The 15,996-nt window shown below is 40.0% G+C and overlaps 2 protein-coding genes across 2 annotated transcripts in view; both read left to right on the top strand.

The window, feature by feature from the left end:
- Positions 1-3,765: 3,765 nt before the first annotated feature.
- Positions 3,766-4,941, top strand: LOC101558447 (selenide, water dikinase 1-like). The gene has a single exon (XM_055121164.1). The coding sequence runs from the start codon at positions 3,766-3,768 to the stop codon at positions 4,939-4,941; it is 1,176 nt and encodes a 391-aa protein (XP_054977139.1).
- A 426-nt stretch (positions 4,942-5,367) lies between these two features.
- Positions 5,368-15,996, top strand: part of LOC101558715 (putative heat shock protein HSP 90-beta-3) — a 72,725-nt gene continuing 62,096 nt past the window's right edge. The window contains 1 exon segment of the mRNA XM_055121163.1: positions 5,368-5,457. Coding sequence (XP_054977138.1) covers positions 5,368-5,457 — 90 coding nt within the window.

Here is a 15,996-nt window from a genome sequence, read left to right as displayed (position 1 = left end):
TGAAAACTAAGAGATATTATAAGTCTCACTGAGTTAATAATAGCTTCTGTTGCAGTTACATGTTTTTTACTTTAAATGAAGGACTTTATTCTCATCCTTCATGCCTATGAAATGTGTCATTCTAAATAATAACATATTTCAAATTAACAACTACATTACCTTATTTTAAATTTACATCACAATATTTGTTCTAACAACCTGTAAGCATGCCAATTATTCACCTTACTATCTTACTAATGCTAGTATTGCTTAAGTATCCAGTAAGGGTAAAACTGGAAATCTCAAGGACATAAAGCCTGTTTTAATTTAGGAAATTTAAAAAATCATACATGATAATTATAAGCCAAGTGTTCTAAAAAGATAGAAACTCAAATTAGTTTTATAAAATTTTTAAATTTCATGTTTCTTGTTTCCTTCAAATTTTATTAAAGCATCATGAATTTAAAAGTTATTCATAATTGGGGTTTTTAATATACAATGTTCCTCACTGTTCAGATAAGGTTCATCTATGAATAACAGAGGGGGGGCAGGGGGCCAGGGTGTAAGGAGGTTCCATATTGGTTCAACCATAAGAGAGCGAGAGCCTTTCTGGAGCTGACTCTGCAGGTCGGACTGCTGTTCCTGAGCTCAGTCAGAAGCAGATTCTGAATGGATTAGCAATGTCTGTCCTGGCCACTGAGAGGACTTTAGGGCACGGATGCCATGTGCTCACTCTTCCAAGACAGGATGATCTTCTAGAGCTCTTTTTTTAGTGTGTGTGTGTGTGTGTGTGTCAACTTCCCTCTTCTAGTGTTCCAAGATTTCCTTTCCTACCCACCCACCCCATCTCCAGCTTTCTGTATTGACAGGCACCTTTTAAATTTGGTTACTAAAGTTTGGGTCACACGAATTCAGTGTTGTTGACTCTAGCTTGGATATTTAGGTCAATCATTCCTCAACATCACTGATTTACCTAAATTCCCTTGACCACTACCCCCATTGCTTCTCAACTATCTCTTCTACTCTTTCTCCCTTCTCTTCCCTAGGGCCTAGACATACCCCCTAACTTAAACCACTACACTTTCTCATCCAGTTACTTTAAATACCACATATAAGTGATATCATACCATGTCTGTTCTTATTCTGGCTTACATCATTGCAGCACTCAATACAACAGTTAAGATTTGGAATCATTTAAATGTCCAACAACAGATCAGTAGATCATGAAGATGTGGTACATATACATAATTTAATACTATGCAGCTGTAAAGAGTGATAAAATCATGCAATTTGCTGTAACATTGATGGAACTGGAAAATATCACGTTAAATGAAGCAATTCATTTGCATATTTAAACTCTATACTCACTTCACTATCAATCAACGTAGACCTTTCCTCCTCTATCTCCATTAAGAGGGAAACTGGACCAAGTCATGATGTTCAAATAATTTTCAAATTAGATCAACCTTTGGAATCCAGCAACTTCCACCAATTTTGTGTGATAATCACTACTCTTCAAATATTATTTTTATTGGTCCCCAGTGTCCAATTGACTCTCAAAATAAAAACAAGAAAATTCAGTTATACCAATGATGTTAAGGAGTGATAGAACTAAATATACAAACCACAGAGTCAAGAATACTGAAATTTCTAGACCCAAACTTTAATAACCAAACTAAAAACTTGCCTGTCAAGATGCCAGGTTGGGGCTGAGGGTTGAAAAATAGGAGAGGAAACCTGGAAACACTGATGGAAGGAAGTTGACACTAGTGGGGGGATTGGTGATGGAACATTGCATGTCAAAAACCAAACTATGAATAACTTGATAATTCATAGTGCTTTAATAAAAATTTTTGAAAACAACAACAGCAGCAGCAGAAACCACAAGGACAGCATAGTGAAAATAATAACAGAATTAGTCCCATCTCCTTGAACACTATGACTGTAATTTTGATCTTTAGGTTGGACCCTATCCACAGGAGGGTCCATTTTCTGTCACTGCCTGCATTTCCATTGTTATTTTTCTCATTGCCTGTTGATGAAGTTATAATGCTGACTCCAAGAATTACTCCTGGCTGCTCATTACCTGATGATCAAAGCTAAATTAAACAGATATGATTGAGGCAGTAGTGCCTGAAGCAGAAATCCCTCTCCAGTAAATTGTTCCTTCCATTCCCAAAGATGTTTCTTTGGCAACTAGATAGTTTACTTCCAAGTAAACACTTATGCTTCTCTTATCAATTTCTATTACAGATGAATAAAGTTTTGTTTTCCTCCCCCCAGATAACTTTCTCAACCAGTTTTACAACATGCTTTGTGACACTTATAATCTTTCCCTTAAATAAACAAATCTGTTTTCTCTTCTTGACAATTATTTCAGTGCTTACTAAATTTAAGTCAGCTTGTTGGACTTTGATTATTTGTAAAAAGGGGGTGAGGACTATATTTCTGATGCATATAAAAGAGCACTTTATTTGGAATAAGAATGCCTGATATTTTGTATGTGGGATTTTTAAATCATAACCACATGTGCTCAGGGTTTATTCCTGGCTCTGTGCTCAGGCATCACTCCTGAAAGGGTTTGGGAGCCATATTTGTTGCCAGGATTAAACCTAGGTCAACCACGTGCAAGGAAAGCACTCCATTGTCTATACTATCTCTCTGACCCCTTGAATACCTGATATTGTTAACTGATTTTTTAAATTTATAAATATCATGCAAACTCATGGCCAAAAGCTTAAATATTGCATATACAAATAAATATAAAAATAAAAATATTTTGTTCCTATTTATTATATTGTATTATTCTTGTGTTCTAGTAACTATCTTTCCTATTGTTATTTTGAAATTGTTATTGTTGCTGTGGGAGTCACACACAACTGGTTGTGGTGCTTTTTCACTTAGTTGTGCTCTCCAGAGGTCATGCACTTGCTGTAGTGGTTGCTGGGGTCACAGACACTTGTGTGCAGTGCTCACACACACTTAGTTATGGTGAACTAGAGATCACATATGTTGATGTGGCACTGGGGATCTCAAACCGCAGTAACACTCACTCAAACTTGGTCTGTGGGGCAGTTTTGGGACTCAAACTAGTGGCCTCATTCTTGCACGGAGGTGTTCTACCCCTGAGCTTTTTTTTCAGGCACCCTCCAGTAATTTTCTCTACATAATACAGCATATTGTTTTCCCAACCAATAGGACCACTACTCCATATGTTATCCTATTCCGTCTACTGAGCACTTTGTTTTAAGGTTTGGTTGAAAACAAGTCAGTCCCATTAGCTACGTGGGAGGCAAGTTCCCTATTCACACTACTCTCGCTCGAGCCACTGGTATATTTTTTTATGCCAGAGTATTTATGTTGGAAAAATACTGGAGATGTCAGACTTCTGACCTAGATGACCTTTGGGGATTAGGAACACCCGTAAAACTTGCCCTCGCTCCTATAAGCGGCTGGGGTGGGGTAGGGGTGAGGAGTATGGCGGCCCTGATCTCGCGAAGTCAAGCGGAGCTCGCGGGGCTCAGGCAGGCCCAGGGTCCTCTTGCTCTTTGGGCTGCCCTTCGCAGTGCCCTCCTCGCCAGCGCTGCTGTGCCCAATGGGAATACCATTTTGATTTAGGCATTGTTTAAGGGCGCCTAATACCCGTTGCATTGTGGGAGTGGTCCAAGTTTCCTTTTCCTTTCGTTCGAGGCGGCGAGACAGCGAGCAACGGAACAAAGCTCGTCCGTGGAGCTGTGAAGAAATTTTAGTCCGTGAAAGAGCAGAGGTACTGTGTGCCCAAGAACTATGTCGGCACGGAAGCTCTTTAACCCAGAAAGTTATGAACTGGACAAGGACTTTCGGCTAACCAGATTCACGGACCTCAAGGTAACGGGTTTCAAAGTGCCCCAAGATGTTCTGCAGAAGCTGCTGGAATCCTTACGAGAAGGCCCAGAAGCCGATCCATTTCTGGGAACCATTATGCCGAAACTTGGCATCGGGATGGATACGTGTGTCATCCCTTTGAGACATGGTGGCCTTTCCTTGGCACAGACCACCGATTACATCTATCCAGTCGTCAATGACCCATACGTGATGGGCAAAATAGCATGCGCCAATGTCCTCAGTGACCTGTACGCAATGGGGATCACTAAATGTGATAATATGCTGATGATCCTTGGAATCAGCAATAAAATGACTGAGAAGGAAAGAGATACCGTGATTCCCCTAATTATGCAGGGTTTTAAAGATGAGGCGGAGGAGGCAGAAACATCCGTCACCGGAGGCCATACGGTAATGAATCCATGGGTCATCGTGGGAGGAGTGGCTACATCGGTCTGCCAGCCCAACGAGTTTATCTTGCCACATGCAGCAGTGCCTGGGGATGTGCTCGTTCTGACGAAGCCCCTGGGAACACAGGTGTCCATGACAGCATACTCCTGGATGGACAATCCTGAAAAATGGAATAAAATTAAACAAGTGGTTACCCAAGAAGATGTGGAGTTGGCTTACCAAGAAGCAATGGTGAGCATGGCCAGGCTCAACCGGTCAGCTGCAGAGCTCATGCACATGTTCAATGCCCATGCTGCCACGGATGTCACGGGCTTTGGAATCCTGGGCCATGCACAGAATCTGGCCAAGCAGCAGAAGAAAGAGGTGTCGTTTGTCATCCATAACCTCCCAATCCTGGCCAAGATGGTGGCGGTGAGCAAGGCCTGTGGAAACCTCTTCAGCCTCATGCATGGTACGTCCCCGGAAACCTCGGGAGGCCTTCTAATCTGTTTTCCTCGTGAGCAAGCAGCTCAGTTCTGCGCGGAGATCAAGTCACCCAAATATGGTGAAGGTCAACAAGCCTGGATTGTTGGCATCGTGGAGAAGGGCAACCGTACAGCCAGAGTCATAGACAAACCCCGTGTCATTGAAGTTGCCCCCAAAATGGCTGTTCAAAATGTGAGTTCCAAGACTCTTGTTAAGTATACTTAAATAGCTGTTTGGTTTTGCTTCTCAATGCATCTATTTCTTTTTTTCATCACTGAAGTTAAAGAGTATAAGCAAAAATTTCATGCTGGCACATCTAGCAACCTTACATCAATTTGTGAGTGTATAAATTTAGCAAAGCAAAGTCCATTGCCCTTTTTCCCTATTAATGTTAACTGAAGATGCAATTTGATTAATATTAATATTGATTATTGATACAACTTCTGAGTTTAAAATTCATTGTTATCCAAAATTATTGATAAACTTTGATTCTTAGACACTTATTTCTTTCTACATAGGCTTCTTTCTACAAAGCACATACATGGATGTGAGGGCGATCTGGCTGCGACATCTGTCACCCCATTGATCGCCAGAGTTGATTCGGCTGATCTGGCTGGCTAGGCGGGTGTCCCCTTCCTCCCTCACCGCTCCATGTGCGTCCCTCCCGAAGCTGCGTGCTTGGTCGAAGAGGACGGCCTTCCCCGAATAGAGACAAACCGGTCTTTGGTCGAGGTTATACGAGTAGCTGCGCTCCCCTGCTAGAATCTCCAAACAAGCTCTCAAAGCACATACATTGTCAATTGTGTTAAATACCATTTTTGTGTATGTTTAGCATGATTAATCATATTTTTTTCAATGTCAGGGATGATATTATGGGTATTCTGGAAAGATAGATTGGTCAATGGCATGATGCTATCTCAGTAATGAAAGTGGTTGAGTGATTTCATCAGTCTTTGGTTTGTAAAGATGTTTGATTCAAGATCACATCTCTGACTAGAGGCATTTTCCTAATAGATCATTCACCATACAAGGCAAATGCTTAACTAAACAGAAAGCACTTTGAAGACAAAAAGTTTCTTTTCACCTTTTGTTTGCCTTCCTGATACAGTAATACCATTAACTATACTTTATTGATAACAGATAAAGGATATCTTTTGCAAATGTCTATAAACGTTCTATAGTACAAGTAATTGCCTTAGGAAAGAGGCTTCTTGTATAGTTCTCATTTACGATTCAATATTTAACTGCATAAATGACTTTAAAATCAGTATCAAAGACTGTTTTGCAGATAATTGTGTGAAAGTATCTTGTGTATTTTATATAGTGATTGCGGGCATTTAGTTTTCTTTAAGTTGTCTGATATTTAGACTGATTCTTCGCGTTTTTTTGTTCTATGCACCTGTATTTTGCATTTTTTGTGATATTTGTTAAAAATTTGCATTGCTTGCATTGCAGCTGTACCTTAAATTTTTCATTCAAATAAATATCTATTTACTTGTTGCACAATTTGTTCCTGCTTTAATATGATTTTAAGAGTGTGGGGGGTTAGCTAAAGTTCAATTTGTTGGTGAGAATCTAGACTGTAGTTTTATAAAACTTTTACGTTTTTATGGGACCTTCATTTTGTTTTTTAGTTTATTTTTAGTTTATTTTAAGCTCACTGTATTACTGATATTTGACATATTGTGTAATAAATGGAATCGTTTTTCTGTAAAAGTGAATTGATAGTTGAAAATATTCCTTCTTCTTTTACGTTGGTATTCGTCATATTTCAATCTTGCCATTGGTGGCTCATAAAAATGCTTATAGAGAAAAAAACTTTAAGGGTTTTTAGCAAAAAGGAGAATAAAATTGAATAACCTATACAGATTACTTTTTTATAAAAATTACTGTTTTATAAGTAATATATGTCATACATTATGTCAGTTTCAGGTGTGTATCATTGAAAATCAACATGTGAGCGTGAAGCTCACCACTGAAAGTCCAATTCTGCCCTTATGCACAGAATTAAACTCTTTATTCTGATTTACCTACCCTCTTCCCATTAATTGAACTTTCAATCAAAATTTTAAATTTAAGTTATTTGATCTCTATGTAGTCTCTCTACATCTTTTAATGCTTTATTTCACTATACTGAAAATAACATCTCCTATAATCCATCATCAGGATAGAACTCTGACGGGATTTAACTTCATTAAGGAATGCACCTTCTCTTGGTTTTTACTGCATTCAATTTAAAGACCCCAACAACTTATATCAGTATTTTGGAGGGAGTTGTGAGACTTCCCAAGCAGGGCTCAGGAGGCCTGAGGGCTCCAATTAGAAGCTCTCAGCCAAATGGAACCTGTATTTCCTTTAATTAAACTTTGTTTAGTTTTTAACCATACCCAGTGGTCTTCAGGGTTTTTCCCTGATTCTGTACTCAGGGATGGCCCCTTGTGATGCTAGGGAGACTTTATAGGTACCAAGATAGAAACAGTGTTGGCTGCATGCAAGACAAGCTCCTTAACTCCAACACTGTTTCTACAGATTTGAATTTAAGTTTGCAGTTCAAAAAAATAGGAAATCTTTTTTTTTAATTCTTTTTAATTTGATTGAATCACAGTGAGACAGTTACAAGCTTTCATGTTTGGGTTACAATCTCACATGCACAATGATCAAACACCCATCCCTCCACCAGTGCACATTCCCCACCACCAATATCCCGGGTATACCCTCCTTTTCCCACCCTCCCCCTGCCTCTAATATAATGCCCAAAAGTAGAGAGAGAGTATGGGGAATATTGTCTGCCTCAAAAATAGGAAATCTTTTAGATGTGTTTAATCTGTGTATTTCAAGAACAGAGGTTTCCTTCCTTACATTTTAACCTAGTTAGTTGTTAGAAGGACTGGAGTGATAGTACAGCAGATAGGGTGTTTGCCTTGCATGCGGCCAACTTGGGTTCGATTCCTCCATCCCCCTCAGAGAACCCGGCAAGCTACTGAGAGTATCCCGCCCACACGACACAGCCTGGCAAGCTACCCGTGCATACTTGATATGCCAGAAACAGTAACAACAAGTCTCACAATGGAGATGTTACTGGTGCCCGCTCAAGCAAATCAATGAACAACAGGACAACAGTGCTTCAATGCAGTGCAGTTGTTAGGAGTAGTCTATCACTAAGTGCAAGCCCATCAACTGCCACAAGTCAGGAGCATAACTGTACTGTCTGGAGGAAGTTTCCCACTCAGATTCCAAAGCAGCAACTCCATAAACTCAGGAAACAGAGGCCTGCATCAGATTGGCTTTTTCAGGAACATAGCATATCCCTTTCCATGTGGACCTGGAACTTAAGCCTTAGGCCTAAAGTGCAGTGCTCCAAGGCTACCATGAAACAGCTATGAATATTGACCTTTGCTAAGTATTTATATAGATGTTATTCCTCCAGAACTAAACCCACTTGTTTGCAAAATTGAATGTGTTGGAAACATCTGAAAAATTTGGATATATATATATCAGTAATTTTTTTCCAAAACAATTGTATCAATCTCCTTTGTATGCAAATGAATATTTCTCAAAACACATAGTTTTGAATGCTATTACTGTCTCTAGTGTGATTTTGGGCACACCCAGGGTATCCTGGAAGAATTCCCATGACTCCTTGATATAATGAACATTATAATCTTGTCCTTACAGAATTTTGAGGATTAAATTTAAGTACCATAGCCTAAAAGTTTAGAGTTGTTTAATGACCACTTCTAATTATCTACATAAGAAATTAAAGAATGTAACCAAATATAAGTTTTACATAAATATTCATAGTAGCATTATACATAATAACCAAAAGGTACAAACAACCCAGATTTTCATCTATTGATAATTAATTCTTATTATTTATTCAGCAACAAAAATAATAAAGAACTAAAATGGTACCACACAGATAAATCTTGAAAATATATCATGTAAAGAAATCACCCATATAGGACCACATGTTGTATAGAAAATTGTTGTCTAGAAATAGGAAAGATGAGAAGGGAGCAAGTACTGAGTAGATGGTAATGTATGGTCTCTTTAGGGGTGATGAAAATGTCCTAAGATATTGTTTTAGTGCCACACACCACGGTGTTTAGGGCTTACTTCTGGCTCTCAGGGATCACTCCTGGTGGTACTCAGGGCATTATATGTTGAACCAAGATCAAACCCAGGTCATCTTCAAGTAAGAAAAGCTCTTTAATCCATGTACAATCTCTTCATCTCATAAAATGTTCTAAAATTGATGGCACTAGTGGTCAGTTTTGAAACATTGATTTGTATGCCTTAAAAGGATAATTTGTGTGGTAAGATATTTGTAAAGAAAAGTTGTTTTGTTAAAAAATATAATTTTTCAGCTTCCAGCCAATGTGGATCAACAAGTACCAGTTTAATTCTCTTGATTAAAATACCATGACCCTAAAAATTCAAACAAAAATATGAAACATATTTTCAAGACTGCATCTATCAGGCAATTAAAAATAGTGATCACTGTGAAACAAACAAAACAAGTGCTAATATTGCCTGGTTTTCTACTAGGAATGAGTTTCCAGGTTAAGACTCAATGAGAAGCCTAGGTGGACGTCAGCACAGCACAGCACAGCACAGCACAGCACAGCACAGCACAGCACAGCACAGAAGAGTTGGATCTGAGGTCCAGGGAAACCATAGGGTTTGGAATTCACAAGTTAGAGCAGTGTTTCTCACTCTTTTCCAACTGTGAAACCAACCATTTTTCTTTCCTGTGCTCCCCTCATTTAAAGTATTTTCATGAGTCTCAGGCTGGGGCTGGTACCGGCTCCGGCTCGCGCTCTGCCGAGATTCGAACCAGGTGGCCATGCGTTTGCACGGCCGCTTTGCTGCTGAACGACCAAGATCCAGAGCCAGCTAGATTACTTCTGAACCCAGAAAGTGTTCGCAGCCATGTCCCCAGAATGTGAACTAAGCTTTTGCTTTATGCTGCCCCAGGAAGGGAAATGATGAAATTTCCCACTTGGATGTCCATGTACTTGATTACTAAAGCACAGAAATTCTAAACAGGGCGGCCGCAGTAGCGGCCGCGCGACCTTGTACCTCTTCATTCTCATTAGTGGAGAACTGATTGTCGGGTGTTTCCTTGTCAATAGGGCCGTGTTTTGCGGGGGTAGACTCCAGGAAGAATGGTGGGTTCTGTGTTGAGACCCCAACAACAGTAGTGAGTTTTGGGTTGAAATATGGAATGTAATCAAGGTAAAGAGAAAATGAAGTGAATTGTATCAGTTATGCAGGTGGGGTTGGAGGGTGGGGGGGTGGGAGGTGTACTGTTTTTTTTTAATTTTTGTTTTTGTTTTTGTTTTGGTGGTGGAACATGGGCACTGGTGAAGGGATGGGTTTTTGAACATTGTATAACTGAGACATAGCCTGAGAACTTTGTAACTTTCCACATGGTGATTCAATAAAAAAATTTAAATAAATAAAGTATTTTCACTGTATGACCCCCAGTTGAGAAAGGATGAATTAGGTTACAGTTCAATAAAAGAGACCCCTGAAGACATGTAGAGATCTTTAAATACTCCTCAAAGTGATGCTCAGTGCACCTATGTGAAGGAGCTACCCCAAACCAGGATATTAAAATATTAACAAAAGGACAAGTTTTTGATGTCTAAGTATTTCACATCTTTCTTAAGATCATTCCTAGGTACTTAATTTTATTTTACTTCTACTAAAATAAATAGAAGGCAAAAGGAAACATGAAAAATATTTTATCTTTGGGACAGATAGTACAGGAGTTTAGGCACTTGACCTGCAGAAGGCTGACCTGTTTTATTTCTTGGATCACACACCCCTTTTTTAAAATTTGGAATATTAATATATTTATTATTTATTTCTGTATACATTCATGATATATCCATCAAGTATTACTCTTCTTTTTTTAAAGAGATTTTTTTATTTTTAATTAGTGAATCACCGTGAGGTACAGTTACAGATTTATACATTTTTATGCTCATATTTCCCCCATACAAAGGTCGAGAACCCATCCCTTCACCAGTGCCCATTCTCCACCACCAGTAAACCCAGCATCCCTCCCACCCTCCCCAGTCCCGTCTCCCCCCACCCCAAACTGCCACTATGGCAGGGTATTCCCTTTCGTTCTCTCTCTCTGATTAGGTGTTGTGGTTTGCAATAAAGGTGTTGAGCGGCCATTGTGTTCAGTCTCTAGTCTACATTCGGCACACATCACCCCTCCCCTGCATGACCTCCGACCATATTTTTCTTGGTGTTCCCTTCTCTGAGTTGCCCAGAATGAGAGACCAGGCTCCAAGCCATGGAGTCAACCTCCTGTAGGATTACATAGCTTCAGGTAGTTTAGGTTTATTGGGTTACTCCCATTACAGTGCTCCTATTCCTCTTTATTTGTAGCTTCTTTCTTAATGTTCTGTTGACTTGTAAATAATGTTTTTCTCTTCTCCTTGAGTCCTTTGCATAGTTTATTCAGAGCAAGTCCTTTTTGTGTGGACACAGGAAGACTTAACAAATGTTATGCTTTTGTAACCTGGGACTCATTTGACTCTACATGATACTTTCCTCCAGGGCATCTGTTCTCTTGACCTAAGCCTCAGCTGCCCTTACTTCCTAGCATCCCCAAAGCAGGGTCCGACGTGGGACGAGAAGGACCCAGGGCAAGCTGTAAGTTATGTGCTACCCTGGCATCGAGAGGGGCCTGGCCAAAGTGCCTCATTCTTAACTATAAGTTAAGAGTCTGATCATGGACAAGTGTTGTCATGATCTTAAAGTAATGACGAGACTAGGACCCTGCTAGAGATAGGAAAGACTAATCTGGCCTGGGCACTGTAGTCTGAGATTGAGATGAACCCAGGAGAGCAATTCTAAAAGTTTAATGCGTCTCTTGCTATGCCCATACAAAACTCATATGTTTGTTGGACAAGGAGAAGAGAAACACAACCATGGGATTTCATCATTGATGGGTCCTGCTGAAAGAGTATCTGTCCTAGAGAATAGGTGTTCTGCTATTGTTATTGAACCTTTTAAGCTTGAATTGTTACATTGTAGATTCCAGGCTCTGGCCCAGCCTAGTCTTTGGGATGTAGATTTCAGGTGCTGCCTAGTTTGTAATTGACAATGTAGATTTCATGTGGCAGTCCAGCCCAGTCTTTGGTATGTAAATCTGAGTGCTTTTCAGCCCAAGGAAGGCTTCGGTTTTGGTTTTGTATCTTCTTTCCAGAGGCCTAGATTACTGGCCTGCAGATACAAGAGAATAATGTTGCCTCAATGTTCTTCCTGTAAGATCTTTTGGTGCCTTTGGTGATGTCAATGTATTGCGCCATGAGCAAAAAGGGGTTCCGAGAGAGAGACATGGGGAAGGAGAGACTAGAGGAGAACAGAGTAGATCCAGAGAGAGGTTGGAACCGGGAGTGCAGCAGATGGAAGTTTAAAGATTGAATAAACAGTAACAAGTCAGCGACCAGCTTGGTCCTCGTTTGCTGTCTCCCCCCACCCCAAACTGCCACTATGGCAGGGTATTCCCTTTCGTTCTCTCTCTGATTAGGTGTTGTGGTTTGCAATAAAGGTGTTGAGCGGCCATTGTGTTCAGTCTTTAGTCTACATTCGGCACGCATCACCCCTCCCCTGCATGACCTCTGACCATATTTTTCTTGGTGTTCCTTTCTCTGAGTTGCCCAGAATGAGAGACCAGCCTCCAAGCCATGGAGTCAACCTCCTAGTACTTATTTCTACTATTCTTGGGTGTTAGACTCCTAGTCTATTATTCTATATTCCACAGATGAGTGCAAGTGAAATGAGTCAGAAAGAGAGAGACAGACATAGAAAGATTGCACTCATCTGTGGAATATAGAATAATAGACTAGGAGTCTAACACCCAAGAATAGTGGAAATAAGTACTAGGAGGTTGACTCCATGGCTTAGAGGCTGATCTCTCATTCTGGGCAACTCACACATACCTTTAAGCACCACTAGGAATGATTACAGAGATCAAAGCCAAGAATAAGCCCTGAGCACAACCAAGTATGGCCCCAATTCCCTCTCCCAATATACATTCCATGTTCACATATTGGAAGAATTGATATTGCTGAAATGAGCACCCAACTCAAAGCATTATACAGATCCAGTGAAAATACCATCAATATTCCAATGGCATTCTTTAAAGACATAGAACAAAGACTATTAAACCTTGTGAGGAACCATCATGGTCTTCTAATAACAAAGGAAATTCTGAAAAAGTGGAGAGGCAGTGTATTCCATGACTATACTATAAAGCTATAGTAATCAAAAGAGTGTGATAATGGAATAAAATGTAATAGAATTGAGAGCCCAGAAGTAAATATCAGTTAACATTCAACAAAAGAGCCAAAAGCATAACATGCAGCTAAAAATTTCTCTTTTAACATGGTGATGGGTTCCACTAGCTTGGTCAATGGTGTTCCATTTTTGAAAACACCTTTAGCTTCAATGACATGGAGGGTTTTGCCTACATTTTCTTCCATATACCTTATAGATTCAGGTCTGATGTTGAGGTCATTAATCCATCTGATCTGACTTTTGTGCGTGGTGTAAGATAGAGATATAAGCTCCTTTATATATACATATAGCTGCCCAGTTTTCCCCACACCATTTGCTAAAGAGGCTTTCCTTTCTCCACTTGATTTTTCTTCCTCCTTTATCAAAGATTAAATAGTCATATATCTGAGGACCCTGTTATGATATTCAGCTCTATTCCATTGTGATCTGTGGGTCTGCCTTTATTCCAATACTATAAAAAATTCAAAGGCGCATGCACGCAAGGGGGTGATGTATGTGTGTTCTGTTCGCGGGCTCTCGGGGCGGCTCTCTCTCTCTCTCTCTCTCTGCTTATGTTCAGTGCTCTCAAGCTACTGTACATAGACCAGATCGGGATGGCTCCTTCTTGTGCTCTGCTTCTGTGTGTGCCACTGTGCTCTTTTCTGTCTGTCTCTCTATCTCTGACTTTGTCTCTGTAGACTCTCATCTGATCTCTTCCGACCTCTCTCTGTCATCTCTATTCTGGTCTCTTCTGATCTCTTTTCTTCCGATCTCTCTCTCAGGAGCCCTTCTGCTTCAGTCTCTGGAGCCCTACTCGTTCTCACTTCTCACTTGCTTTGTGCTCTTTCTTTCCCCTGCTTCTGGCTCCGATGATTCTCTTTCACTCTGTGCTCTGCTTCTGTATCTTCTCTGCTTCTATCTCTTCTCTCCTCACTTGTGTATCTTCTCTCTGCTTCTCTTACAGTCTTAGTTTATGTAGCAATCATTTAGGGTGCTGACACAAAGGTGGGTTGAACACTAACAAATCAACAAAGAGGGGTAAGACCATTTCTTCAAGAGATTAACAAAATCTCATCTAAGGAGATTACTCCAGATTACTAGGAGATCCGCTCAAGGGTGGGATCCAAACAAGAGTGCGTCACTTTCTTCTTTCCTCAGCTAGTAATCCACTTAAATAGTTGTAGTAAATTTAGTTCAAATATTTCTAGCAATGTCATTCTGTATGAGCACAGTAAGAGTTATAAACTTAAAAGTTTAGTTCTTCCTGAGGATATATCACTATATTCTCTAGACCATAGTCCTCAGGTCAGGTTAGTATTCCTAGACCCAGCAGGGTCCTAGTCCCCTCGTTAACTTTTGGATCATGACAGCATTTGTCTATGATCATGCTCTAAACTTATAGTTGAGTATTGTGACACTTTGACCTGGCCAATTTCGATGCCAGGGTAGCTCATAGCTTGCCCTGGATTCATTCCATCCCTAGTTGGGATCCTGCTTTTGGGGTGCTAGGAACTAAGGTCAATTGAGTCGAGAAAGCAGATGCCCAGGAGTAAATATTATTGGAGTCAGTCAGCTCCCATGTTACAAAGCATAATATTAACTGTCTTCCCACGTCCATACAGAAAGGATATTGCTTTAATGTAAACTAAGTTCCCTGCGGCAAGGCTGAAAGGACAAACCCAATGTTATCCTACAGTACTCAATTGTGACTTTAAAGTTATTGTCAATGATTTGACTCTGACTGGCAAAGAAACTAAGCAAAAATAAGTAGACCTACATCAAACTGAAATGTTTCTCACTGTGAAAGAATCTATGACTGTAATAAAAATAGAGGAACTGGAGGAAGCTCACTATTACTGTAGAGCACCTGCTTGGCAAATTATATACTAAAATACAGTATATTTGAGCCCAGCAAGCTACTGAGAGTATCTTGCCCGCATGGCAGAGCCTGGCAAGCTACACATGGCGTATTCGATATGCCAAAAACAGTAACAACAAGTCTCATAATAGAGATGTTACTGGTGTCCGCTCGAGCAAATCGATGAGCAATGGGATGACAGTGATACAGTGATATGTATAATTACAAATTAAAATTTCTGCATCCCACATCTGCTAAGCATTATACTTGTAAATCTCTTGTTTAAATCTAGCATCTGAGGCTGAAGTGATAGCACAGCAGGTAGGGTGTTTGCCTTGCATGCGGCCGACCTGAGTTTGATTCCCAGCATCCCATGTGGTCCCCCGAGCACTGCCAGGAGTGATTCCTGAGTGCATAAGCCAGGAGTTACCCCTGAGCATCGCCGGGTGTGACACAAAATAGTTTAATTAATTAATTAAATAATTAATTAATTAATCTAGCATATTTCTGTCTGTAATATCCAACATCATAAGCAAATTCTGGCCACACTTCAGCCAAATATGTGTAGTCAACACTAAATCATTGTGATATCTGGAAAATACCACAACTAAAAAATCTTTGAGTACCACAACCAGTAAGTATGACTCCTGTTAAACATATATTTATACCCAGTGAATATCCCAACCCTAAATAGTGTTCTTAAAATTAGAGTGAAACCCCTGGTGAGCATTTGTGCAAGTATAACAACTAAAGAAGTAAATTATTCAGCGTGATAACTCAAAGGACTGAAGCACATGTCTGGCATACACAAGACACTGAATTACATTCCTGGCATTTTATAGTTTCCTGAAGACAACCATGTGTAGGCCAGGTGCCCTCCTATAATCTTCAGATGTGACCCTGGTGGATCCAATACCACTGTGGGTCAGAATAGAATGCCAGATTCATTGATAGTGAACCCCAGATCCATGAACACTGTTTTGGGAAGCTACACCTCAATCAAAAAGAGGGAAAACAGATGTGATATGTGTATATTATGCAGCTGCAAGGTAAAATGAAACACAATTTGTTACAACCTGGTTGGAACCAAAAGCTATCATATTGAGTGAATTAAGCCA

The sequence above is a fragment of the Sorex araneus genome, chromosome X (assembly GCF_027595985.1).
Source record: "Sorex araneus isolate mSorAra2 chromosome X, mSorAra2.pri, whole genome shotgun sequence".
In the NCBI taxonomy this organism is placed as follows: domain Eukaryota; kingdom Metazoa; phylum Chordata; class Mammalia; order Eulipotyphla; family Soricidae; genus Sorex; species Sorex araneus.
The sequence above is the reverse complement of the archived record's forward strand: the minus strand, read 5'-3'. Positions and strand labels throughout refer to the sequence as shown.

Excerpts from the sequence above, each read along its gene's own strand:
- LOC101558447 (XM_055121164.1), top strand. The coding sequence starts at position 3,766 with ATGTCGGCACGGAAGCTCTTTAACCCAGAAAGTTATGAACTGGACAAG.